Source organism: Convolutriloba macropyga, chromosome 12 (genome assembly GCF_964194025.1).
Source record: "Convolutriloba macropyga chromosome 12, txConMacr16.3, whole genome shotgun sequence".
In the NCBI taxonomy this organism is placed as follows: domain Eukaryota; kingdom Metazoa; phylum Xenacoelomorpha; order Acoela; family Convolutidae; genus Convolutriloba; species Convolutriloba macropyga.
In genome coordinates, this window is record NC_134479.1 from 21179725 (window position 1) to 21206743 (window position 27019).

At 36.0% G+C, this 27019-nt stretch overlaps 2 protein-coding genes across 7 annotated transcripts in view; one reads left to right on the top strand and one right to left on the bottom strand.

Moving 5' to 3' along the window:
- Nucleotides 1-25283, bottom strand: part of LOC142351140 (uncharacterized) — a 60651-nt gene extending 35368 nt beyond the window's left edge. Inside the window, exons 1-4 of one of the 6 annotated variants that reach the window (XM_075403249.1) lie at nucleotides 25197-25283; nucleotides 12773-13001; nucleotides 12172-12304; nucleotides 11699-11869 (exon numbers count right to left, since the gene is read on the bottom strand). In XM_075403249.1, the coding sequence (XP_075259364.1) occupies nucleotides 11699-11869; nucleotides 12172-12304; nucleotides 12773-12886 (418 nt within the window). In that variant the 5' untranslated portion in view covers nucleotides 12887-13001; nucleotides 25197-25283. Of the gene's footprint in view, nucleotides 1-11698; nucleotides 11870-12171; nucleotides 12305-12772; nucleotides 13002-22981; nucleotides 23000-23061; nucleotides 23355-25119; nucleotides 25173-25196 lie in introns of those variants that run through there. The other 5 variants (XM_075403254.1, XM_075403250.1, XM_075403253.1 and 2 more) reach the window with 5 other exon arrangements.
- Nucleotides 3107-6592, top strand: LOC142350930 (uncharacterized). The gene is made up of 3 exons (XM_075402957.1): nucleotides 3107-3125; nucleotides 5814-5951; nucleotides 6516-6592. Exons 1-3 carry the CDS (start codon nucleotides 3107-3109, stop codon nucleotides 6590-6592), a joined length of 234 nt encoding a protein of 77 aa, XP_075259072.1.
- Nucleotides 25284-27019: the final 1736 nt, after the last annotated feature.

The following is a 27019-nucleotide window of genomic DNA, read 5'->3' on the forward strand; positions in this document are numbered from 1 at the left end:
GACTTGAGTTGCACAAGGGAGAAGTAATTATTTGGGAGTTGATGTATGCTGCCCACAACACTCCTACGTCGTATCTGAGGCCACTGTGTACAGTGGTATCCTGAAGGCCTTTGGGGAGCCCATGCATCTGCTGCAGATCGTTGGTCGACCTGATTGTTTTCTTCAAACGACTTCTCCAAACGAATATATCGTAACACGATTTTTTTTAACTCATTGTCATGTTCTATATAAACCTTGAGGCAAGTAGAGATTAAACACGAGCTTGACGGTTATTGGACCACTTAGGACCCAACCTATGGGTGGCTTTACGGCAACGAATTAGCACTTCTCGTCGGTAGCGAAGTACTCTAAAGGTCGGATGACATGATACACATCCTGTCCAGGTATCATCTCAATGTCTTCGTAGCAATATTGTACAAGAACAATGGCAGCTAAATGCGGGTAAAACTCCTGCATTGCGGGTACATTAATGACGTCTGAGCCGCCACTTAGTTTCTCTTTCACGAACGGAGTAATGATAAAGGGATCGAAATCTTGATGGTCCTTTGGTTTTGCGTTCAATTCAACTACCATTGTGTCGATTACCTCTTGAGTATCCATACCTTTGACAGTGAATTTTTGAGATCTACCGTGCAAACAGAGTCTATCTGCGAGACTACGCGTCACTCAAGAGTTGCTGCAAGCGGTATCACTCAAAAGTAGAGCCTTGCTATCTTAATACGAAGAGATGACCAACAGTAGTTCGGTCACCTGAAGTAATACTTCAGTAACAGACGACAATGTGGTGGTCTTACTAAACGTTTCTAGGTCATTTGTTGCCTTGCTTTGATTTACATCGCCAGATTGCTGAACATATATAGAAATTTTTGTGGGTTTGGATGAGAAAACACTATTTGGACTCTATCTTTACCGGAGGTTGTTCTGATGTGCTAACACTATAGTTAGTGTTTTCAGCTCAAGCGCAGGCTTCCGATAAAATGCTCTAAACTCTAGTAAAGTAGGTTCTTTTGTTTACGTTTAGACAAAATGTCTTCCACTCAATGGATGATGACTAAATGGGGAGTATATAGGTTCCCAGGGGTTGGGTAGGTAGGTAGTTGTGTTGGGGATTAGGTGTAGGGGTTTAGCGGAGGTCAGGAGTTGGAACGGACTGAGCGCAGGCGGTTAGATGGGATTAGAAGGTAGGAATGGCAGGTGTGGGGGGTTGCTTGCGAGTTAAATTGGATGGGGGAGCTTAATAGGAAAGGCACGAGGGACATCTATGAGATCAAAAACTTGAAATGACCTTTTCACCTTGAATATTGCCAGCAGTTCCTAGTAACTATATATTGCAAACTAAGCTACTGTTAAGGTATGTATGAAAACAGAAGTCAACGTGGTAAACGAGAGGTGAATTTTCGAAAACAAAAGCCAAAGTCAAAACAAAATTGCATCAGCTATAAAAAAAACTTTTAGAATCTCAATACTTCTCCAGTTGTAAGCAGACCCACACTTCTAAGATAATTGATTCTCTTCGAGAGCAATTATAGACTGTGAAAAATTTCAGATAGTTTTTCAAAAGTTGCATGTGCGTTAGTAGTAAGAGATAAGGGGTTCTGTGGCCCAGTGTTTGCATCAATTTGAAATAAAGCAAAATATATGCAAGATTTACGTACACAAAACGCTTATAGTCTTATAATTTAGGCAATTGCACATAATGCAATTTCTGGAGACCAGACCCCTTCAATTTTTACTACTTGCTTTCATTCGAAAACGGTGATAACCAACTTTAGAGGAATCAGCATCAAAACTATAAAATCTACGTAAATACACTATGGCACCAAATGTACAGGATCATTTTTGCTGATTAAGCATGATTTTTACTCCGCAAGTTTGATTTTTGCCAAGCCAATGAAAGAAAGGATTGAAGTTAAAGACAAAATTTTATTCTTTTCTGTGCTTATGCAGAAAAAATAGGTGAACGGCTTTGTTCTTTTACTGTTTGCAACGGACAGGAAGGCTTGAAACGTTGAACTTAAAAATTCTTTTCTCTGTTTATGCAGAAAAAATAGGTATACTGCTTTGCTCTTTTACTGTTTGTCACGTTGTTGCCAATCCGAAATGTCCGATCTTGATTTCAAAAGAGAAATACGAAAGCAACTCAGATTAAAGTCACAATCTAATAAACGGAGTAAATACAAAAGATGCCGAAAAAGTAACACATTCAAGGCAACGTCAGCGGCAGAATTGTGCGAGTTATTTTGAGAATTAAAACAAGACTAGCAGGCCTGCAAAAGCACCACAAAAAACATATAAAGGAATAGGTTTTAAAAGAATCAGATTTCTTTTGCACCATATTGTGCTGGAACCCCTGCCTCTCGTTCAATAGCCATGTGTATTATATTACGCTGGCTCTAGGAAATACACCCCCACGGAAAAACTCCCATTTTAAAATTGAACTTCGGTTCTGATAATTTGTTCGGTTGTGATAGTTTCATATCAAGTCCCACGCGCCGCTGAGGCATGGCCATGGCCCGCGAGGCATGGCCAAACGCGTTAAATGCGCAGTTCTTTAATAGTTAAGTGGGGTTTATTTCCGTGGGGTTTATTTCCTATCTAAAATGAAGTGGGATTTTTTTTACAGTGGGGGTTTCTTTCCGCAACCGCGTTACGCTACCGATGGGTTTGGTTTAGTATATAAGTACCAACACCAACAGTTTTTTGTTTAACTACTTTTGGCTTTGCTATCTGGCAAATTTAAGGGGCGCGAAGACGTACACAGATATTGAACTTCTACATGGTGACTTAGCTAAACGCAGGTAAAACGCTAAGCTGCATGTTTAGGGAGCAAAGACGAGGAGCTTAAAAATTCAAGAAAAGAACTGAAGGAGAGAAGAGAGAAAAAAGAGAAAAGACAGAATATATAGATAAGAAGGGCAGGAAAAAAACAGAAAAGACAGAAAAAAGAAAGAGAAAAAGAAAGAGAGAGCAGAAATATAGAGAGAGAAAGAAGAAAAATATGACATGAAAGAAGCAGAGAAAACACTGACAAGAAAGCTGGAAAAGAACGAATAAGAGAAAAAAGGGGAAAAAGAACAAAAAAGCAAGAGAGAAAAAAATGCAAGAGATGACCGAAAGACAGAAAGGTAAGAGAAAAGGAACCGGAACAGAGAAACAAAAAAGAGAAAAAAGAACAGAAAGGTGAGAGGAAAAAAGAACGAAAGAAAAGACAGAAAAGAAAGAAAGGGCGGGAAAAAAGATAAAAGAGCCAGAAAGAGAGAAAAAGAGAGCAAAGAAAGGGGGAACAGAAACATACAAGAGCAAGAGAGAAAAACAGGATATGAAAGAAGGAGAGAAAACACTGAACAGAAAGCTAGAAAAGAGATAAAGAACAAAGGAAAAAAAACGCAAAAGAGGACAGAAACACAGAGGTATGAGAAGGATATGTATGAGAAAAAACAGAAAGGAAGAAAAAAGACAGAAAAGAGACAGAAAAAGAAAGAAACGGAAGAGAAAAAAACGGAAGAAACAGAGAACAGAAAGAACAGAAAATACAGCGAGAAAAGAAAGAACAAAATAGAAAATTAATGGAGAAAAGAAAAAAGGAAAAAGAAAAAATTAAAAAAGAACAGAAAAGCGCGAGAAAAGAAAGACAGAAGACACAAGCAAGAGATGACAGAAAAACAAAAAGGTTTCAGAAACCAAAGAGAAACGAAAAAGAAAAGACAGAAAATAGAAAGAAAAAAAAGGCAGAAAAAAGCAGAAAAGAAAAAGAGAAAAGAGACAGAAAAGGAAGAGAGAGAAAAAAAGACAGAAAATAAAACAAACAAAGAAGAAAGAGAGAAAAGGAGAGGTAAAAACACAGGAGAGATAGTGAGAGAAACAAAGAAATGAAAGGGAACACACAAAAAGACCACTGAAAGAGAAAAAAAGCAGAAACTAAAAAACCGAAAAACCGAAAAGACCATTGAAAGAGAAAAAACTGCAAAACCAGCAAGAAAAGAAAGGCAGGAAAAGAGAGAAAAGAGAGAAAAGCAGAGAGAAAGAAAAGAAGACAAAGGACAGAAAGAAGAGAATGAGAGATACGACAAAGAGCAAAAAAAGGATGAAAAAGAACAGAAAAGAAAGACTAGTGAAGAAAAAATGGGAAAAGAACGACGGAAAAGAGAGAGAAAGAAAATATAGAAAAGGCAGAAAAGAAGAACAGAAGAAAAAAGAAAACATAGAGAAGAGGAAGGCAGAAATGAGAGACAGAAAAGGAAGAAAAGCAAGAGAAAAAATAAAAGCAAAAAGAGAATAGAAAAAGGAGAGGTAAAAAAGACAGGAGAGAGAAAGAAAGAGACAAGAAAAAAAATGAAAGAAAAAACAAACAGGACCAATGAAAGAGAAAAAAATCTGAGAAACCAAAAAAGAAAAAGTAAGCCAGAAGAATGAAAAGCAAAAAAAAACAGAGAGAGAGAGAGACCAAAAGGAAAGAAGGAAAAGGAAGGCAGAAGAAAGCGAACAGAAGAGAAAGAGAACAGAGAAAAGAAAGCGAAAAGAAAAACGAAAAAGAAAGAGTAAAGAAAGAGAACAAAGAGGCAGAAAAGACGAAAAGAAAAAAAAGAGATCAGAAGGTGAAGAGAAAAGCAGAACCGAAAGACGGCAAAAGAGCAAGAGAAAAAAAGCGAGAGAAAGGGAGAGATGAAAAGACAGTAGAGAGCAAGAGGAAAAACAGATAAATGAAAGAGAAAACCCAAAAAAGACCAATCAAAGAGAGAAAAGCAAAAAAGGAGAGGAAAGATAAGAGAAAAGAGCAAAAAAACAGGGAGAAAAGTAGGCAGAAGAAAAAGAACAGAAAAGAGAATGGAAAAGAAAGAAAAAAGAAAGACGGAAAAGAGAGAAAAGAATTAAAATAGAAAAAGCAGAAAAGATGAACAGAAAAAAGAGAAAAGAGAAGAAAAAGGCAGAAACGAAAGACGGAAAAGAAAAAGCAAGAGATGTAAAAAAAAACAGGAGAGATGAAGAACAGAAATGAAAGAAAAGACAAAAAGGACCAATGAAAGAGAAAAAAGAAACTAAAAAAAGTAAAACAGAAAAAAAAAGAGAGAGAAAACCACGGAAAAGAAAAGAGAAAGAGAAAGGAGAGAAAGAAGAAACGAAAGAAAGCAAAACAAATAAGAAAAAGAACAGAAAAAAAATAGTGAAGAAAAGAAAGAGAAAAGAACGACGGAAAAGAAATATAAAGAAAAAATAGAGAAGGCAGAAAAGAAAAACAGAAAAAAGGAAAAGAGAAGAGAAAGGCAGAAACAAGAGACAGAAAAGAAACCGAAAAGCAAGAGAAAAAAGAAAAGCAAAGAAAGAATAGAAAGAAAAGGAGAGGTAAAAAAAAAGACAGAAGAGAGAGAGAGAGAGACAGTAAAAAAAATGAAAGAGAAAACACAAAAAGGACCAATGAAAGAGAAAAAGAAATCGAGAAACCAAAAGTAAGAAGAGAAGAAAAAAGAATAGAGAGAGAGAGAGAGCAATATGGAAGAGAGAAAAGGAAGGCAGAAGAAAACGAATAGAAGAAAAAGAACAGAAAAGAAAGCGAAAAGAAAAACGAAAAAGCAGGAGTAAAGAAACAAAGAAAGGGCAGAAAAGAAGAACAGAAAGGGAAGAGAAGAGAAAAGCAAAAACGAAAGACCGAAAAGAAAAAGCAAGAGATGTAAAAAAACAGGGAGAGAGAGAGAGATGAGAAAAACAGAGAAATGAAAGAAAACACACAAAAAGACCACTGAAAGAGAAAAAACAGAGAAACTAAAAAAACCGAAAAACCGAAAAGACCATTGAAAGAGAAAAAACTGCAAAACCAGCAAGAAAAGAAAGGCAGAAAAAGAGAGAAAAGAGAGAAAAGCAGAGAGAAAGAAAAGAAGACAATGGACAGAAAGAAGAGAATGAGAGATACGACAAAGAGCAAAAAAAGGAAGAAAAAGAACAGAAAAGAAAGACTAGTGAAGAAAAAATGGGAAAGGAACGACGGAAAAGAGAGAGAAAGAAAAAATAGAAAAGGCAGAAAAGAAGAACAGAAGAAAAAGAAAACACAGAGAAGAGAAAGGCAGAAATGAGAGACAGAAACGGAAGAAAAGCAAGAGAAAAAAGAAAAGCAAAAAGAGAATAGAAAAAGGAGAGGTAACAAAGACAGGAGAGAGAAAGAAAGAGACAAGAAGAAAATGAAAGAAAAAACAAACAGGACCAATGAAAGAGAAAAAAATCTGAGAAACCAAAAAAGAAAAAGTAAGAAGAATGAAAAGCAAAAAAAAAACAGAGAGAGAGAGAGAGAGAGACCAAAAGGAAAGAAGGAAAAGGAAGGCAGAAGAAAGCGAACAGAAGAGAAAGAGAACAGAGAAAAGAAAGCGAAAAGAAAAAAGAAAAAGAAAGAGAACAAAGAGGCAGAAAAGACGAAAAGAAAAAAAAGAGATCAGAAAGTGAAGAGAAAAGCAGAACCGAAAGACGGAAAAAGAGCAAGAGAAAAGCATAAAGAGAAAAGAAAGGCAGAAAAGAAAGAGAAAAGTAAGAGAGAGAAGAGGATAGAAAAAGACAGAAGAGCGGCCGAAAAAAAAGCGAGAGAAAGGGAGAGATGAAAAGACAGTAGAGAGCAAGAGGAAAAACAGATAAATGAAAGAGAAAACCCAAAAAAGACCAATCAAAGAGAGAAAAGCAAAAAAGGAGAGGAAAGATAAAAGAAAAGAGCAAAAAACAGGGAGAAAAGTAGGCAGAAGAAAAAGAACAGAAAAGAGAATGGAAAAGAAAGAAAAAAGAAAGACGGAAAAGAGAGAAAAGAATTAAAATAGAAAAAGCAGAAAAGATGAACAGAAAAAAAAGAGAAAAGAGAAGAAAAAGGCAGAAACGAAAGACGGAAAAGAAAAAGCAAGAGATGTAAAAAAAACAGGAGAGATGAAGAACAGAAATGAAAGAAAAGACAAAAAGGACCAATGAAAGAGAAAAAAGAAACTAAAAAAAGTAAAACAGAAAAAAAAGAGAGAAAACCACGGAAAAGAAAAGAGAAAGAGAAAGGAGAGAAAGAAGAAACGAAAGAAAGCAAAACAAATAGGAAAAAGAACAGAAAAAAAATAGTGAAGAAAAGAAAGAGAAAAGAACGACGGAAAAGAAATATAAAGAAAAAATAGAGAAGGCAGAAAAGAAAAACAGAAAAAAGAGAAGAGAAAGGCAGAAACAAGAGAGAGAAAAGAAACCGAAAAGCAAGAGAAAAAAGAAAAGCAAAGAAAGAATAGAAAGAAAAGGAGAGGTAAAAAAAATACAGAAGAGAGAGAGAGAGACAGTAAAAAAATGAGAAAACACAAAAAGGACCAATGAAAGAGAAAAAGAAATCGAGAAACCAAAAGTAAGAAGAGAAGAAAAAAGGATAGAGAGAGAGAGAGAGAGAGTAAAATGGGAGAGAAAAGGAAGGCCGAAGAAAACGAAAAGAAGAAAGAGAACAGAAAAGAAAGCAAAAAGAAAAACGAAAAAGCAGGAGTAAAGAAACAAAGAAAAGGCAGAAAAGAAGAACAGAAAGGGAAGAGAAGAGAAAAGCAAAAACGAAAGACCAAAAAGAAAAGTCAAGAGATGTAAAAAAAAACAGGGAGAGAGAGAGAGAGAGATGAGAAAAACAGAGAAATGAAAGAAAACACGAAAAAGGACCAATGAAAGAGAAAAAAGAAACCAAAAAATGCAAAGTAAGACAGAGAAAAAAGAGAGAAAAGCAAAACAAAAGAAGAGAAAAGAGAAAAAGAGAAAGGCGATAGAGAAAGAAAAGAGACGGGAAAAGTAAAGAGTGCAAAAAAGAAGAGAAAATGAAGGCAGAAGAACTGAAAAATAGAAGATAAAGGCGGAAAAGAACAACAGAAAAGAGAGAAATAAAATAGAGAAAAGAAAGAGAGAAAAGAAAAAAGAGAGAGACAGAAACGCAAAGCAGAAAAGAAAAACAATAGAGAAAAGAAGAGAAAAAAGATAGAGTGAGAGAGGGGGGAACAACAGGAATGAAACAGTGAAAACGCAAAAGACGATCAAAAGAGAAACATAGCGGGCAGATTACCCGCAATAGCTTCGTAGAAAATAGCCGCAATAGCTTCGTAGCTTTGCAGTCTCAAAAAAAGATTAAAGACAGACCAAAAAATCGTCTTTTCATTGAAGGCTGATATGTTATATTTTGATTAAAATCTGTACAAGTTTTTGCTGCCTGTATAAGCTGCCCTCAAAAAACCTTCATTTAGAGTGACACACTCCCATTTCACCTTATCTCTTTGAATTAAATTAAAAAGTCAACTTCAAAGTGAGGAAGTCATTTTTGAGAGTGAGATAAGTCAAGTGTGACCAAAACATTGCTCCACTAAGAGCGAAAAATGACGTCACGCACGCACTTCAGATAAAATTGCATGACCGAATGAACAAAAAGCAAATTTGAAGTGGTTGTGACGTCATATGGTCGCACAAAAATCGCGACGACGAAATAAAAAAACCAAGAGAAGGCCAATAATAGCCCCAGCTATCGCTGTGCGGCTATTAAAAAGAAACCGAGAAACCAAAAAAGAAAAGAGACGGAAGAGAAAGAGAAAAAAGCAAAAAAGAAAAAAGACAAAAGAAAAATAAGAGAAAAGTAACGAAAGGGAGCAAAAAAGAAGAGAGGAAAGGAAAGTAAAATAGAAAAGAAACAAAGAATTTCAGAAAGAAAGAAAGCAAGCGATACGAAAGAGAAAAAGAACGAAAAGAAAGGCAGAAGAAAAAGAACAGTAAAGAAACAAAAGAAAGAAATAAGACAGAAAAGAACGAGAAAAGAAAGAGCAAAGATCTTCCTAGAGTCAAAAGCAAAACCCGAACAAATTCTTCGCAGTCTAACTTCATTTGCTCAATTAAAACTGACAACAAAAATTTAGGTTAATTAATTTTCAGTTTGATCTCAGTCTCATAAGAAGTTTAAACAACTGAAAATTAATCAACAATCAATTGTTGTCAGTTTTGAGCGCAAATTAGGTTAGGCTGCAAAGCATTTGTTCGGGTTTTGCTTTTGACTCTCGGAAGATCTTCTCTCTTTCGTTTCTCTTTCTTTTCTGTCTTTTCTCTTTCTTTTTCGGCCTTTCTCTTTTTCCCTTTCGTTTCTCTCTGTTTTTCCTTCTGTATTTCTTTTCTATTTTGTTTCTTTCCTTTTCTCTCTTTCAGCTTTTTTGCTCCTTTGTGCCTCTCTTTTCTTCTCTTTCGCTCTCTCTTTTCTCTTCTTTTTTGGTTTTCTTCAAGTTTAATTACCGAAATGATATCGAAGATAGAAAATTGTCCATATAAGATTACTTTAATTAGCTAGATAGTAATGCCGCAGTGACAACTTTGTGTAACGTTTTAAAATTCTCCATAAAATAGATTGATGCGATTCTTCTCATCAGAAGTTAATACGCAAGATGTTCGGGTGACTGATTTGGTTTTTTTAAATGATCCTTTGCTTCACTTTTTTCAATTTTGTTTAAAGCTATTAATCTTCAGATGTTTTAAGGCCTCTTAAAGATGCAGCAAAGCGTCTTGTATGCATTTTAAGGTCAATGGCCGAAAAGCTGCTGTTGCCAAAAGAGTCAACGACCAGAAAGCTATCTATGCCATAAAGGTCAATGAATGAATAGGCGTGGATGCAAATATAGGTCATTGACCGAAAAGCTGCCAATGACCGAAAAGCTGCGTGGGCCAAAAGGGTCAACGACCAAATAACTTCGGATGCAAAAATAGGTCAATGACTGAAAAACGCACAATACAAAATGAATCCATTTATTACACGAAAATAGTCCATGAATGAAATGTGCTGATGCATCACTGATGTTGACAAAAAAAGATTCTTTAAGTAAAGGTCAATTACTGAAATGAAATCGAAGATGGAAAATTGTCCGTATAAGATGATTTTAGTTAGCTGGGTAGTAAGGCCGCAGTGACAAGCTTTTGTGTAACGTTTTAAAATTCTCCGTAACATAGATTGATGCGTTTCTTCTAAGCGGAACTTATTACGCAAATTGTTTGCGTGACCGATTTGGTTTTTTAAATGATATATTGCTTCATTTTTTTCAATTTTGTTTAATGCTTTTATGAGTCTGAGTTCAAACAAAATTGAAAAAAATGAAGCAATATATTTAAAAAACCGAATCGGTCACGCAAACAATTTGCGTAATAAGTTCCGCTTAGAAGAAACGCATCAATCTATGATACGGAGAATTTTAAAACGTTACACAAAAGCTTGTCACTGCGGCCTTACTACCTAGCTAACTAAAATCATCTTATACGAACAATTTTCCATCTTCGATTTCATTTCAGTAATTGACCTTTACTTAAAGAATCTTATTTTGTCAACATCAGTGATGCATCAGCACATTTCATTCATGGACTATTTTCGTGTAATAAATGGATTCATTTTGTATTGTGCGTTTGCGTTTTTCAGTCATTGACCCATTTTTGCATCCGAAGTTATTTGGTCGTTGACCCTTTTGGCCCACGCAGCTTTTCGGTCATTGGCAGCTTTTCGGTCAATGACCTATATTTGCATCCACGCCTATTCAGTCATTGACCTTTATGGCATAGATAGCTTTCTGGTCGTTGACTCTTTTGGCAACAGCAGCTTTTCAGCCATTGACCTTAAAATGCATACAAGACGCTTTGCTGCATCTTTAAGAGGCCTTAAAACATCTGAAGATTAAAAGCTTAAACACGGTGGTATAGGTTTTCGCATTACGTTTAATATATAGAAATAGATATATAGTCACAGGAAGAAAGACATGGAGCAAAAAAATGTGTGCAAAAAGGAGCGAAATGGAAAAAAAAAGACAAAACTCCCGATAAAATACGCGCCTCACCTGCTCCTTAGCTCAACTCATTGCGCTTCCGCTTCTCAGCCCCTAGACCCAGGTTCAAACCCGACTGTTGTCAGTTGCTTTCTCAGAAAACCATGTTTCAGGGCCGTTAAAACATGTTCAGATAGGCCCTTAGACATGGTTTTCAGTGGCTCTCTGTCGACGTTGAATTAATATATAGATATCTTGACAAAACAAAATAAAAATGAGTTCGGACACGCAATCACTTAAGTTTTAGGATACAAAAGAATCGGATGGACAGAAATTGCGTTTTAGGTGTCCAAAATATAAGTTCTTCATTGTCTTTGGAAATTATGGGAAATTACCACGAAAAACTAACTTTCGTGAGCTTATCTTCCGACAAGATTATGCTATTGTGCATAACTAAATGATTGTGGGCAATTTCTTCCAAGAAAGGGAGTGAAAGTATAATCTTGGTCAGCATATATTCCAGAATTGTATTGAATGACAATTTATGGGCGATTTTGAAGTCGAGATTAAAGCTTTTTCCGGAAAATTTAGAAGTTGCTAAAAATTTGAAAATTGATGCATATTTCGTGAAAAACTTGTATGAAGACTATACAAACCACCTACTGGATGTTAGGGAAGCAAATGCATAATGAATCGTTGCTAGAGATATGATTTGAGACTAAAAGGTTGACTTATTTGTTTTTTGACTTGTTTACAAAATCTTCAGTTGTACGTGATTGTTTGGTACGAAGTTTTGCAGGTTTTCCCATAGAGTTACATCTTTCAGCGTAGCTTTTGGTTTAACGATAGCACTTTTGATTGCACCCCTGAATTCGTTGGTTCAACTCCTCTGAGCTCTGAAGTTGTTAGATGCTAATTTCGTTAGCAGAATATCAGATTGTCACAGTGCTTACCCTGCCATAATAGGAACCATGCGACAGTAATTTCTGGGTTGAGTTTGATGACAAGGGTGTTGGCACTGACTGCAGCTACACTCATAAATGCAAATAGAGACCCTAGCAGCTGAGACCATACTGAAGGCGGGGGTTCGTTCGGCGATCGCAGTGTAATGGCGGTTTCTACATCTGAACACAAAAGCATGATCTCAGCGGTTTCTTGTTAGCATTTTGACTGCAACGGTGGATCAATTGTCCAGTTTTTAAGCTTCAAAAAAGGAAAGGTTATAGCAGACCCGACTTAAAGTAGGTAATATTCATGAGTCCGAAATTTAAATTTAGAAAATATGTTTACATTGAATAAGAGATACACAAAAAATTGATTCTTTTTCAAAGCTTATTTTTAAATAACAGATCAACGACTTCATGAAAATAAATCCTCAGAGCTACACTAAATATTTCATCCATTACAGATATGAGGGATCTTGTACCTTCGCCGATGCCCATGTCCAATTCATCAGGAGCAGCAGAGCCCATTCTGCTTAGATACCTGTCTGAACATCCGGGAGGTTTCTCTGCCGCGGGCGTAGATAAAGGGCTCCATGTGTTCCCATCTGAGTTAACCTACTCAAAATTTGCATGATTTTGTTCACAGGTTAAAATCCACATGAAAAAGCAAGGGGCTGGAAGGAAGGAAATAAATGATGTAAGAATGGTACACATTTCACAACGAGAATAAGAACGACGCAACATAATATTTCTTATAAAATATTCATTACTTGCAGCACGAGAAATTTTCCGTCATCATTAAACTGTTATGATCTTTTGTAGACAAAAACTAATTTAAACTCATTTTCTGAATATTAACCGATTCACAATTTACATTTTCTATTCTGAATTTCCGACTAATTCTACTTGAAAACGACTGCTTTTCTACAAAATTTCACAAATATTGCAGATCTAACAAAGATTTGCATGTCAATTTCAAACGCACCTTAACTTTGACTTCGAATATTGATTCATAAAACCAAATTTCTTCTGTTTTCAAAAAAATGTTTCAAAAAGTTTCAGCAACTTAGGCTCGACGCTAACCTCACTTTCGCTCCAGTTACCACCGAAATCTGACTGAATATGAAGGCTGCCTGGTTGCTCTTTTGATGATGAAACGCCATATGCACCGTGACTGTCAGAATTATGAGGGGGCATTCTTTAGAACAGCAACCAGAGCAAGACCCAGGCGAACAATTATCTCACTATATTAGGGTCTGTTGCGTCAATTTGCAATACGCAGGACACTCATCGTGCTAAATTCAAGGTTCATCTAAACATAAGTAGCTCACTATGATGGTTTATAGTAATAAATGATGCGTGATCATTTGCACAATCGATTTGTTTGATAAGAGTACAGACCAAAAGGTGGTGTGGTTTATTCTATTTAAAATGCGTAGATACTGGCCCCATCGTAAAATTCTAAATTTATCACTGCCAATTTCAAAAGATTTAAGGTTACATTACATTTCATCAACAAAAAGAATATAACCGACAGATAATAGCCGCGCAACAGGCCTGCTAATGAAACAGAATGAAACAGAAAATCCTTTCAGCCCAGAACAAAATTGATGTTCGTAAAAGTATTTCTAACTTTGAACTCTCAACATATATATACTGAACTCTGGATATAAACTGAACGTCGAAGATAACGAAGTAAAATTTGAACTTTTTACGCAACATTACTGCAACTTGCGATCCAATTTCGAAAACAATTTCTACAAAATTCATACCCTACACTAGTGCTCCAGACTACATATGTAAATAACATCATACGTAATAGTACTCTACTTATAACACTCACGAGCACATTTTAAAATGCCGACAGTCTGGTGTCAGAAATTTAAATGCCAGATCCTATTTAGGCAGAAATAGACTTTCGTTGACTTTCGTCATTTTAAAACGCGCGTTTCGTGTTTTAAGCATCGTTACGTGAATCTGTAGAAGTCACTTCCGAAACTCCGACTTAATATCTCTAACCGCTTCGCGGTTCTCCTCGATAAAGGCCAGAAATTCTCAGCGACTTCAAGCAGAGTCACGTAACCATTACTTGAAACACCGATGTGAACCTGGCGAACTTCCAATTAAAACTTTGCAAGAAAAAAGTTAACGCGAAATCACAATTTGTTCGCGTTTTTTTCTCTATAAATTTACCGCCAATGCAAATATACTGAACGACAAGAGTAATTTACCACCCCCCCCCCCCCATTTTCACGAAGTAAACTCCAATTATGAAGCAAAATTATTCCTAACTCACATTTTGAAAACAATTTTTACACCATTGATCCCCTAGACTAGTACTCTCGCCTACCCGTGAAATTCCGATAAAACGCAACGTTCACTCGCCAGAAACACCCATGTGAAGTTGCTGAGCTTCATCCAATATTAACAGTAAACACAAATTTGTCACAAGATCTAAATTTTTGCACATCTTTTCTCTCTCAAATGTTCAAATAGTGTGCAAACTTTGCCATAATTGAAAGAACTTGAAAACAAATCACATCTTGTGACAATTTTCTTTTCACTATGAAACTTGGATGGAGTTCATCAGCTTTACATTGGGATTTCTGATAAAGGAACGTTGCCTTTAAGTGAATTTCATAGTTAGGCCAGAGTACTAGTGTAGGGGATAAATGGTGTAAAATATGCTTTCAAAATGTGATTTCAAGTTTAAGTAATTTTGCCTCAAATATTACATTTTTAGAACATTCAATTAATATGCATTATTAACACACCAGATACATCAATGTTAAGTTGACGATACACCAATATTTAGTTGAATGTTATTTTGAATTTAAATGGGCGAACTTCATGTATACTGCACGGCAAAATTAAGTTAAAACAACTTATTTTTGCCGTTCATTATACATCAAGTTTACCCGTTTCAATTCAAAATAACATTCAACTAAATATTGGTGTATCTGGTCAATTTAACATTGATGTATCTGGTGTGTTACCAATGCATACTAATTGAATTTCATAGGTGGGCTAGAGCATTAAAGTAGAGGACCAAAACTATATGTTGCTAACTTAATTTTAACCGTCAATGTATTTCAACTCAGAACCCTTAAGTAAAGCAGCACAATTTTTTTCAGAGTTTAGGTACACCCAATTAAATTCCAATTAGTCTCAGTCAAAAATTTGAATTTATATTCGAAGTCAGCTCAAGTCAGTTATTGAGTGAGATAAGTCAACGAACTTTTGAACAACAGGCCTAGCAGTCCCATCGAATGGGGTAAGAAATGGCGTACCGCACAGAAACTCAATTGCAGGTCAGAGTTAATTACTTAAAAGAGCATTATATTTCACTGTTTTTAAACTGTGATCAAATGACTGAAGAATACATACCTTTGACAATTTTTGAATAGATGAAAACGAAGATTGCGAAACATACACTCATTAATAGCTTTCAATTAATGTCAGCATTAAGTCACTCTTTTGAGCCTTCAAACTGTGATCAGATGGCTGACGAATAAGATATAGCTTCGACTATTTTTAAATAGATGAAGATAAAAATTTGAGAAACACACTCATTAAATAGCTTTGAATATGATGATGGGGACCGGCCGTGGTCATCCCAGTGAAGCCTGCCTGTTGTGTCAAGATTTGCTGGATGGGAACTCAACTACCTTTTTCCTGTAGGCATCTGCTCGACTCTGTACGAAATGTGAGACCTTCGACTTTTAACCGGAATGTGAAGCGTTAGGTGGATGTGCCCCAACTGCTCGAAACTAAGTATTGTTGATATACTTTCAAACTTGAAGGCCAAACTGAATAAGATTGACAAAATTGAAACTGACTTAGCGGACCTGAAGCAACTTATTAAACCAAAACTAGACAAAGTCTTTACTGTAAATACTGAGATTGACTCATCAACCTCATATCATGAAGAAATTCAACACCTCGAAAACATTTCCTGTTAACCCGGCTAAACAATTGGTCACCATGAACAACAGTAAACGCAAATATGGCACTACCTCCTTACGCGGCGATAACTCAACGAAAAGAAAACGGTCGGTGAATGAAGTCATGGTTGTCCAAGTTAAAAAGCTAGATGCAAACTCCGAAGTGTAAAACCGAAGCCAAAGTTACGCCTCGACGGCAACATTTCATCAGCCGTTGTTTCGGAAACTGTCACTACTGATATCATGATGATCTACAGTAATTATCAAACTTTCTAACCAATCGCTTCCGTGAATTACCAAGGCGTAACAAATCACAATTATTCCACATTGTTCTCCCTGAAGAAAAATTGGAAGCAGTTGAACGAAGTGAAAACTGGCCTAAGAATGTTATCCTCCGCCAATATTTCCTGAATGAGGTAGCTCATTGCTGGCTACAGACACTTAAAACAACGTCAACGTCAGAACAAACGTGGCTACAAAAGCAGAAGTATGTATGCCGCTTGTGGAATGCAAGGTCAATCTGCATCAAAGCAAGAGTATATTCAGATTCCTACCCCTTTACACGATTTGCAGTTACAAAAACCTGGCTCACTGACTTCACCCAATGTTGTATAGATTTAGTAGCTGGTTCTATATATGAAGCTGTCAACAAAGCGGAGAGAGCCTCGGGGTGGTGGGATTTCTCTCTTCTTCAAGACAGTCTCAAAGTTGTCGTTTCTGAACAAATTTCCTATGTTCGGGAGTATTCATGTGTTGAAGTTAATCTGGGTCGGAAATTGCATCTCTTTATTGTTATTTACAGACCACACACACTGGTTCGATTATTTGTTTTGTTGACGAATTATCAGATTTATTAACGTTGACTGGCCTTAACTATGAGAAGTGTAATGTTATGGAAGATTTCCACATACCATTGAACAAGAGAATCCAAATAGTATAAAATTGCTATCCTTGGTCAATGAACTATTTGCTCAGCTTTGTTGACGACTCAGCCACTAAAAAAGGCAGTGTTTTAGGTCTAAATTTATCCTATGAAAAAAATGTCGGGATTAAACATTGAGAAAAATATGCCGTCTGATAATTATGCATTAAGTATTTATTTTGTCTGCTAGCTTTACCCTGCACAAAAAAGACTTCAAAGAAGAACACAGCTGGAAATTGGAGAATTTTCCAAATTTTCTTATCTATACGAAGAAGAATTAGAAAGAAAAATCTGGCATCATGTTGGGTGAAGACGAAGCAACATTAGTACACTCTTTTTTCCACCTTAAACAAAGTTTTGGAACACCATAGAAAGACTCTCGTTCCTTTCAAGTCATTTGAAGTACACGCGAATTGCCCCAAACACTTTGACAATGAATGCGTGTCCGCCAAGAGATTGAGGCGCAGGCTTGGAAGTTACGCAAAAATGCCAGTACAGAAAATGAAGTACGCTTTGAGTCACATTCATTTTTTTACGGAAAACTCCTGCCCAGAAAGCGAAGTGATTACCTTTCGAAGAGACTCCAAAATCATTCTAGGAAAATTTGTTTCCAGACAATTGAGTCTTTTTTAAAAAAAACGTACTTTGACGTTACTTGAACATAAAGACGCGTCTAAGTTAGACTACAAGTTTAACTCCCTGTCCACAAAAGTAGCTGTAATATGAGAAAGTTCTGACAGTTCCATACCTCCTATTGGAGATACACCCCGCGTTTTGTGCACTGAGTTTTTGGCCCATGATATTGCTATTTTGGAAAAAGAATCTGCTCAATTTCAAACGAAAGTGAGCCACAAGACATACCTGCTTCTGTACTGAATCACCTTATCAAAACCTTTCGAGTTATCTTTAAGGATGCTTTCAATTGCGCTCTGGGCATTGGCATTTTTCCAACAATTTAGAGCATGATGTGATTACGCCTCTTTACAAAAAAGAGAGGAATTCAGTGAGCTGATAAATTAGACCTGAGACACACATTCGCACCATGGCAAAAATTATCGAAAAAGTGTTCCTTGGTCAAATGGAAAACCATCTCTAGCCAATAGCCTTTTGCCTATTCACCAATCATCGTAGAGAAAAAGCCATTCAACTGAAACCTCGGTGATTTTCTGCTTGGAGACTAACCAGAAAAATATTCAACAGCAGAAAGTTGTGCTTCTACTACCACTGCATTTGTCCTCGGCCTTCGATGCTGTGCAATTAGATATTGTTATTCATTCTGAAAAGCAAATATAAGTTTTTATAAACGGTCCTGAAGTTCTTCGAAATTTAACTTAACGACACGACAGATCTTTACTTGAAAGACCGCACGTTTCTTTATATGGACCCATTCTATTTAGTCTCTATCTAGCCCCAGTAGAGAAAAAATTGTTTGAATTGAAAATTCCCTATCACGTTTACGCCGATGATAGTGAAATTATGTTTGAGTTTGACGAGAACCTCGATGAAATCAACATTGCAATGACTATGATTGTTGACGAAATGGCAAGTCTGAAGCTCAAAGTGATCCATGATAAAAACTGATGTCAATTCCTTCATAAAAAACGATCGACGTTTGCTGCATTAGGACCATAGAAGTATTGGGAAAAACATTGCCTTGGGAAATACATGGACTTTTGAGCCTCAAAAAGATAATGTGTGCCGACAATATTATCTTCAACTTCGGAAGTTGTACTCTAATCACAAGTTCCTGGGTTTCAAGCAGCGGAAAGGGCTATCAAAATCTTTTATCCTCTCTTGCTTGGATTATTGCAATCTTGTTTGCTTTGTAACAAATCATGTGTGTTTTGAAAAAGTTGCGTCGGATACAGAATGCGGCAGCTCGGTTTATTCTTGAACCCTCGCCTATTGGCATAACAAATCAGTTACTGAAGAAACCTGTTTGTTTTCCAGTGGTCCAGAGAATTCGTTTTCAGCTTATTGATCGACAAAATGCCACTGTTTACCTATCCAGCCTGTTGCAACGCAAAACATCTGCTGTCCACTCTACATGAAGAGATCTCTATAGAATGCCACATTTGTGCCCCGGTGCTGCTCGAAAGTGTTTCAGGTACCAGGCGACGAAAGCTTCGAATGAGCTAATACAGTACCTCCGGGGGCTGAGAGGCGCTGGACACCCCAAGACGATGCTAAAGACGTTCCTCTTTTGTCAGGCTTACTGATACTGACAAACACTCATGGATGAAGAAAGAATGGAAAAGCCCCACCCATCATCATCATCATAATAGTAGTAGTAAACGTTCAATTAGCAAAAATACATAGCAAACCACATGTTTTGATTTGCATTTTCAGTAACATTGCAATTGTTGGTCATCTCAAAATTTACATTGAAATCAGTTTAAATCGAAAGACCTTCAGTTGCTTTGAAATGTGGAAAATTACAGAAAGATCACAAAAATTGCGAACTTTTTAGGGATAAAACTCAGTTTGAAGTTTGCCAGTTATATGCACAAAGCAGTGAGTTGAGTCCCATATGACATATCTTCAACTTGATCATAAAGTTTAATAATTTTAAAACGCTTGGTGAACATATTTCACGAGAGCCTCAGCTTACTGCTTTTTCTATATATAGCTGCCAATTTACAAACTAGATTTTTTTATCATTTTTCTAGAATTTGCAGAATTAAAAATCAATGGAATTCCATTCAATCAAAAATGAGTAAAACAAAAATCTGAAGGTAACTGAAAACGTCCACCAACAACAAGCCGTGCAGGGCAGTACTGAAGCCAGATAAAAAAAAGAAAAAACGCATCTATCTCCCAAACAAATGTGGACCTAGCTCGAAACATACAAATAGTTTCGAAGTACTAAAAACACTTATTCTTGGAAGCAATGAACTTCGGTAGCTGTTAAAAAAGATTAAAATATATAAACTTATAGAAAGATACACATTTTGCTCCGGAAGAAATGACAGTTATCATAGACGCACACAAGGAAAGAAAAAAAGATAAAAATGAGAAACGAACGAAAAATAGCACTTTGTTTAGGCTAAAACTGAAAAGTCCGACAAATTTTTTTTAAAAAAAACTATGATGCAATTCAAACTCATAATCACTTCAAAAGTGCAACAAATGGCATCACACACAGAAATAGAAAAAACAAAGCTGGCAGATTGCCAGAAAATAGCCGCAATAGCTTCGTAGATCTGCAGTATAAAAAAAACAGTAAAAAAGACAGACCAAAAAAACTCGTCTTTTCATTGAAGGCTGATCTGTTATATTTTGACTTAAAAATCTGTATAAGTTATTGCTGCCTCTACTAGCTGCTCTCAAATAACTTTCATTTAGAGTGACACACGCGCATTTGACCTTATCACATTGAAAAAAAAAGTAGATAAAAGTCCATTTTAAAGTGAGGAAGTCATTTTTGAGAGTGAGGTAAGTCAAGTGTGATCAAAAATTTAATCAAGCGAATGAACAAAAAAACTTGCTCTACTAAGGGCAAAAAATGACGTCACACACGCACTTCAGTTGAAATTGCATGAATGAAAGAACAAAAAGCAGATTTGAAGTGGTTGTGACGTCATATGGTCGTAACAAAAATCGCTACGACGAAATAAAAAACATAGCAGGACAGGTCCTTACGTATAATTCAGAGAATTTTCATTAACAAACCAGAAAACTAGACCTAGAACGGACTATGAATGGATTGCGAAAACCATTAAGAAAAAAATCCGATCCAAAAAATCGAAAAAACGTTAAAAATCAAAATTAAATTGCCGCATGTGAAAAAACCACTAGCGAGAAGGCGAATTTTTGTTCAAACACCGTTTTCTCACTCTGCTTTAAATTTGGAGCAAAAAATTTATGCAGCAAGACCACTCGCTTTCGAGTTCATTAGTATTGGTCAGACTAAAAAAGACAGAATTGCATGGATTGGGAAAAAAACCATTTAGATAAAAATCCGATACGAAAAATGAAAAAAACAGTAAAAAAAATGAAATTGCCGCAAGTGAACAAAAAAATCACGCAGCACAACCTCTTGCTTTTTCGCTCCACTTCCTGTTTCGGCGTGACCCAAATCACTGCAATTTGACTTCAAAAATCATGAAAATGTGTGCACAGATCTTTATAAAAAGACGGCGCCCCAATACAATTCAAATTCTTTGAATTGTAAAAAAACCAAGATAAGGCCAATAAAAGCCCCAGCTATCGCTGTGCGGCTATTAATAACAAAAAACAACATAACCGAGCTGCGAATTTATAAACTTGCAGCTGTAAATAATTGCAAAACTAAAAGGAAATGGTGAACGTTATTCATGTAAAAACTTTTGCTATCATCTCTCTGAACAAGTTGAGAGAAAACGAATCCAGAAAAACCAGAGCTTAAACTTTTTCAGTAACTCAAAAAGGACCCATAGAATAATGTGACTTCAATGCCAGCACCTTCTTTTCAGACGCTTGATTAGTGCAAATTTTCTGCAAATGTTTTCAAATTTTCCTCATTGTGAATACTTTATTAGGGAACAATGGGAAAAACAACCGTTAGAAAGACAAAAGTGTCCAAAATTTGGAACAGAAAAATGAAATTGTGAAAAGTGAAGCAAAACGATCAGAAGTACTCTTGCAGCTCTTAATATTTCCAAAACCATTATTTTAAAACCAAAATGCGCACCAATCACCATCTGCAAAGTAGAAAAAAGTAGGAAAATTGCCAATACCGATTACCATTACTAATACAACCGTATCGAAAAAATTATAGAAATATATATGAGACGTAATGAGAACTATAATAACTGTTGACAACCCAAGTAAAAAACCAATGTGCTATCACAAACCCCACAAAAACTGCTTCAAGCTTTCGTTCGAGAGCATCATAACAAAATTGCAAACTAAGCCATAATTGATCAAACATGAAAACATCAAATCTTGACAACTTTCTTGGATATTTTCAACAATTGCCCCCCCCCCCCTTTTGTACCTAGTAGAGAATCGCCTCCCCTTTTGTGCTATACTTTACCACAATATTACTTAGCCTACACTTTAGATAGCCGAATATTAGTTTAAGCGCAATTGCGGACCGCTGTTCATGGCCATGCCTCTCATGCGCTGTGGGATGTAATCCGGAAATCGCGGGTCGGTTATCGCGGCGAAGCCGCGACGCGCGCGAAGCGCGCCCACCGACCCGCCAGTCGGAAATTCTTTTCGCTTTGTATTCCGGTTCGGCTAATTGCTATACCACGGTGTATTTTATTCTATTCAATTTAATAGTATGTGCATGCGTGGAAAGTTATTAGTCGTCTCTGATTGGTTAATAAATAGCTCGCTTAAATGCTATTCAAGAATAGCCCCCCCATTTTGCAAAAGGGGGGCAATTGTTGAAAAGATCCACTTTCTTTTTACTATGAATCTTGAATGGAGTTCAACTTTACATTGGGATTTCTGTTAAATGAACGTTGAGATTTATCTCAATTTTATAGGTAGACGAGAGGATCATTGTAGGAGATCAATAGATCAATGAGGTATAAATTGCTTTAGATGATTTAAGATATGATTTATATGACATAAAATGGGAGTAACATTGCCTGAAAATTTTACTTCATGAAAATAGGGGTGCTAACTTACTTTTTCCGTACAGAATAAATTAAAAATGGTCCAAATCGGAGAAATTAAACTCCTTTTTTACAAAAAATTTATAGAACTTAGAGCAATATAAGTATATCATTTTTTCAGTTTATTCATATAAAATCAACACTCGGTAATCAGAATGGCACGCAACCATCAGTTAAAAAATAAAATTGGGATATCAACCTTTAATTTTGTCAACTAGTGTATTAATCTCATTCTAACATTTTTCATAGCACAATGACCAGAGTATAATGACGAAATAAGACTTGGACTTAGACTTGCCTAGTACTGATTTAGACTTGTAGTTCGGTACGGGAAGGTATAGTTCGATTTAAGGAAGCTAAATTGCAAAAATTATTGTTACAGGTTGAGAATTGTTAAAAAATCGAGATAACCACTTCCTTTAAGAAAAACTATATGAGAATGTTAAAAGATTTTAAGAGTCCTATTTAAAAGGACCGATTGAAAAAGGCACCGAGTAAGGCGTCTAGAACACGTTAAGTGAAATGCTACTCGATATCAATAACCAAAAACTTTCGTGTTGCATTTCGCTTTGAAATACTGACAACTGTCTATATTAGGGACGTAGTATCTACTATAACAGGGACGTAGTTATGAAAATTGTATACAAGTGTACTGAGCGTCGAAAGTAAGTTAGCATTCTCTAGTTTTACAGAGTAAAAAATCTCAAATTTTTTGACGCAATGGTAAAAAAAATTGTTTTCGAAATTTGATTTTAAGTTGGAGTATTGCCACAAAACTTGAATTTTTACTTCATGAAAATAGTGGACGCTAACTTACGTTTGCCTTTCAGTATAAAATTGAATTTAATGCGTTTACTTTTGTCAGCGAGTATACAACCAAATTAAAAAAAAACTTACTGTTTATGATCCAAAATTCTGTAATTTAAAGCTGCTTTTAAATCTCGTTTAATTTTGAAGTGTGAATAAATTTCCCAAACTATCAATAACTAGACGCATTCAAATTGCTAAGGAATGAATATGATAATGTTTTCAGCCTTGTGTCTTTAACAGTGCGTTGAACAAACAAACGCTTTTGATACGAAGTAACAACAATGCGTGAAGTAAACGTAAAAGTAGAACAAACGCGTACAAGTGAGTGCTGAAAGTGAAAAGAGTTAAAGCGTACGCACATATCAGCGTGTGTTGAATGTGTGTACGTGTGGTATTTTCCGCCCTTAAATACTATGCAGTAGGCTATATGTATGTATTAATATACGCTGCTGTTTCATTCCATATTTCCTACAATAAGTGAAGGAATAAATGCTCGCCGTACAAATTTTCACCATATTATATATTGTGTATATAAAATTTTCCATGCTTATTATTGGTGTCAAGTTATATGACCTATTTTGCTGAAAAATTTGACTCCAATAACTTTGCAGTAAGCATTGGTTTCATATTCAATCTACCAAAAAATGGGAAATTGGAGGGCGCAATTATTAATTGTCTAAAACGGTGCTAGGAAAATTGGCCGACAGGGCGTTTAGCCGACAAGAAAATGAGAAATTTAGCCGACAATTTTATCATAATTGGTCATAAAAGTCTCATTGGTCCATAAATTGGTCCATAAAAGTCTCAGTAGTTCGGTTGTGATAGATTCAAATCAAGTCCCACGGGCCGCTGAGGCATGGCCATGGCCCGCGTGGCATGGCCAGATGCGGTAAAATACGGTCCGACCACGGATTGACCTTCGTTACACTAGTTGATGAAAAAACTGCGGTATATTTGTCCACTTACGAAATAGTGTTTAAAATTGGCCAATCACAGCTTCAGAATAAGTTTTATTGCTCATTTTACTCAAATTGTCGGTTAAATTTCTCATTTTTTGGTTGTCGGCTAAACGCCCTGTCGGCCAATACGGCGGCCACCGACTAAAACATCTAACATCAAAAAGTGAAAATATCAGGCCTAGAAGGAAGGATAATTTTCAAAACACATTTTTATAAACTGTCTAGTTAATTATTCAAATCAATTATTTAGGCGATCGTCGAATTGGCCGATATGGGGTTTAGCCGACAACCAAAAATGAGAAATTAAGCTGACAACCCGACGGCATACCAATTCCAATGGTCCGACGAATTAACAATATTTTGACCAGTCAGATTTAGTCACCAATCACAATGGGGCTATCAGCTAAATTTCTGTTTTTCCTTGTTGGCCAGTATTTTAAGTTCCGTTTTTAAAAAAATCGACGATAAATGCTGCTGAACTGTAGACAATTAACTGCTTATCGGGATTACGGGTGAAACAAGCCGATAGTTAAGTGAGTTTAACTGTAGCTATGATGTAGCTTTTTTCGATTTATCGGAATAATTCAACAAATGTTAGAAATCGTAACTACCATAGAAATTGTAATAATTAAAATATTATTTCTGGAGAATAAGTGCTTATTTAGGCTTGCGTTTACGTCGGCTAACTTTGGGCTTGTTCCTCCTATCTGAAAAGTGACCCAATAAAACGGTGGCCGTCGTATTGGCCGACTGGGCGTTTAGCCGACAACCAAAAAATGAGAAATTTAGCCGACAATTTAAGTAAAATGAGTGATAAAACTAATTCTGAAGCTGTGATTGGCCAATTTAAATCACTATTTCGTAAGCGGACAAATATACCGCAGTTTTTTCATCAACTAGCGTAACGAAGGTATATCTGTGGTCGCAACCCCCCCCCCCCCTCCTCCCTTTCTCATTTTCTCTTTGTCGGCTAAACGCCCTGTCGGCCAATTTTCATAGCACCCAATAAAACGGTAAAATAAACGTACTTAAAGAATGCAAGTCTGCGTTTTGTTCGTGTTACACACGGAAGATGCGAAATGTTAAGTTGCGCATAATGTAGTTTGACGGTCCAAATTGATTGTAATTGAATCGTTTTATCTAAAATTTTATCCATTTTGAAAAAACTTACGTCATTTCGACTTACCTTCTTCAAAAAAGGGGTCAGCACATTGAAAAATTCAAAACGTTCTCTGAACAACGATAACAAGAAACAGAACTAACCAATTAACGTAAGCTTCAAAAGGTGATTTCTTAAATGCAGATATGCACAAGTCTGTTCACGTAGTTTGTAACGCGCGCAAAATGAACATTCCACAATTCAATTACTATGTTTAATGAATAAACGTAACAAAAATGTTATACTGATTGAGAAAGGTGATTTGCAAATGCTATGTGCACAGCTGATCCAGTCGAATAAATCAAATCATGGTGATGTATAGCTTTAAGAAAAAGTATAATATAGATGTAAAGACGCGTCGGCGCAGAATTCGAACCGGACTATTCGGCAATTGAATGTTTGCAATTAAGAGTTGAAGGATCCTTTCCGCTGGCGCCCTTTGGCCTACAATTTAGATAGCATAATATCATAGTAAGATTTCCCAGGTTCAGACCAAAAGTTGATGCTGCACTTTAGCTCGAACCAAATATGACGCCCGACTTTAGCTCGATCTGAAATGTTTGCGCTGGACCCAAAAAAACATACATTTGCGCTGAAAATTGGCTAGTACTTATAACGTCAACGGGTTTGAGCGTTCAAATTTTTCAATATTTCATATTTTATCGAAAATAGAACTGTGCTATTATAAATATTTAAAAATCGAACTTAAGAATCAAATAAACTGAATTATAACACACTAAAATCATTGTCGATGAAAAGTTGATTGTTAGAGCTTTGTTAACTAGTTGAATTCAGCCGAACCAATTAGCAATATAGGGTCCTAGCGAAAACTAATTTATCGTAAGAATTCAATATTTCTAAGATTTTTTGGTAAAATTCCACCTGATTTTGGAAGGTGGACTGCCTGTTGCAGCGCTAGTTTAGTGTTGCTGGTATATGTTACACATCTACAAAAAGAAGAATAGAAAAGTTAACGATTATCAATCCCACAAAAATGCAATCCACGAAACATGAAAAGACCATGCTCGACCTTAGGCTATGTATGTATTAATATACGCTGCTGTTTCATTCCATATTTCCTACAATAAGTGAAAGAATAAAAGTCTCATTGGTCCATAAATTGGTCCATAAAAGTCTCAGTAGTTCGGTTGAGATAGATTCACAATTCAATTACTATGTTTAATGAATAAACGTAACAAAAATGTTATACTGATTGAGAAAGGTGATTTGCAAATGCTATGTGCACAGCTGATCCAGGCGAATAAATCAAATCATGGTGATGTATAGCTTTAAGAAAAAGTATAATATAGATGTAAAGACGCGTCGGCGTAGAATTCGAACCGGACAATTCGGCAATTGAATGTTTGCAATTAAGAGTTGAAGGATCCTTTCCGCTGGCGCCCTTTGGCCTACAATTTAGATAGCATAATATCATAGTCTCTGCGTTATTGTGGACCATGCGTGTCATGCTCAGTAATCCGCAAATCGCGGGTCGGTTATCGCGCGCCCACCGACCGGCAGTTTGGAATATTTTGTTTTTTATTCTAATTCGGCTAGTAGCCAAAGCATTGTTTAATTCATTCTATTATTATACGCGCATGAGAACAAAATTATTGCTCTTCTCTAATTGGTAAATAGTTCGCTAGATTAGGTTCACCTTCTGCATGCACTCTAAAAAATGTCTAGGTAATTTTACCTGCAACGTTTGCAGGTAAGCAAAATTGCAGGTAACATTACCTGTAAAATTACCTGCAAAAAATTGATGCGTGCAATTTACCTAGAATACGTTACCTAGAATTTACCTGCAAACTCAAACAACAAAATTATATTAAGTATGTAGCTATAATTGAAATAAAACATCTTAAAAAATTTTATTGAAGTTTAGATAATATTCCTCAATGGAAGATTAGAAGGAAACAAAGTCAGT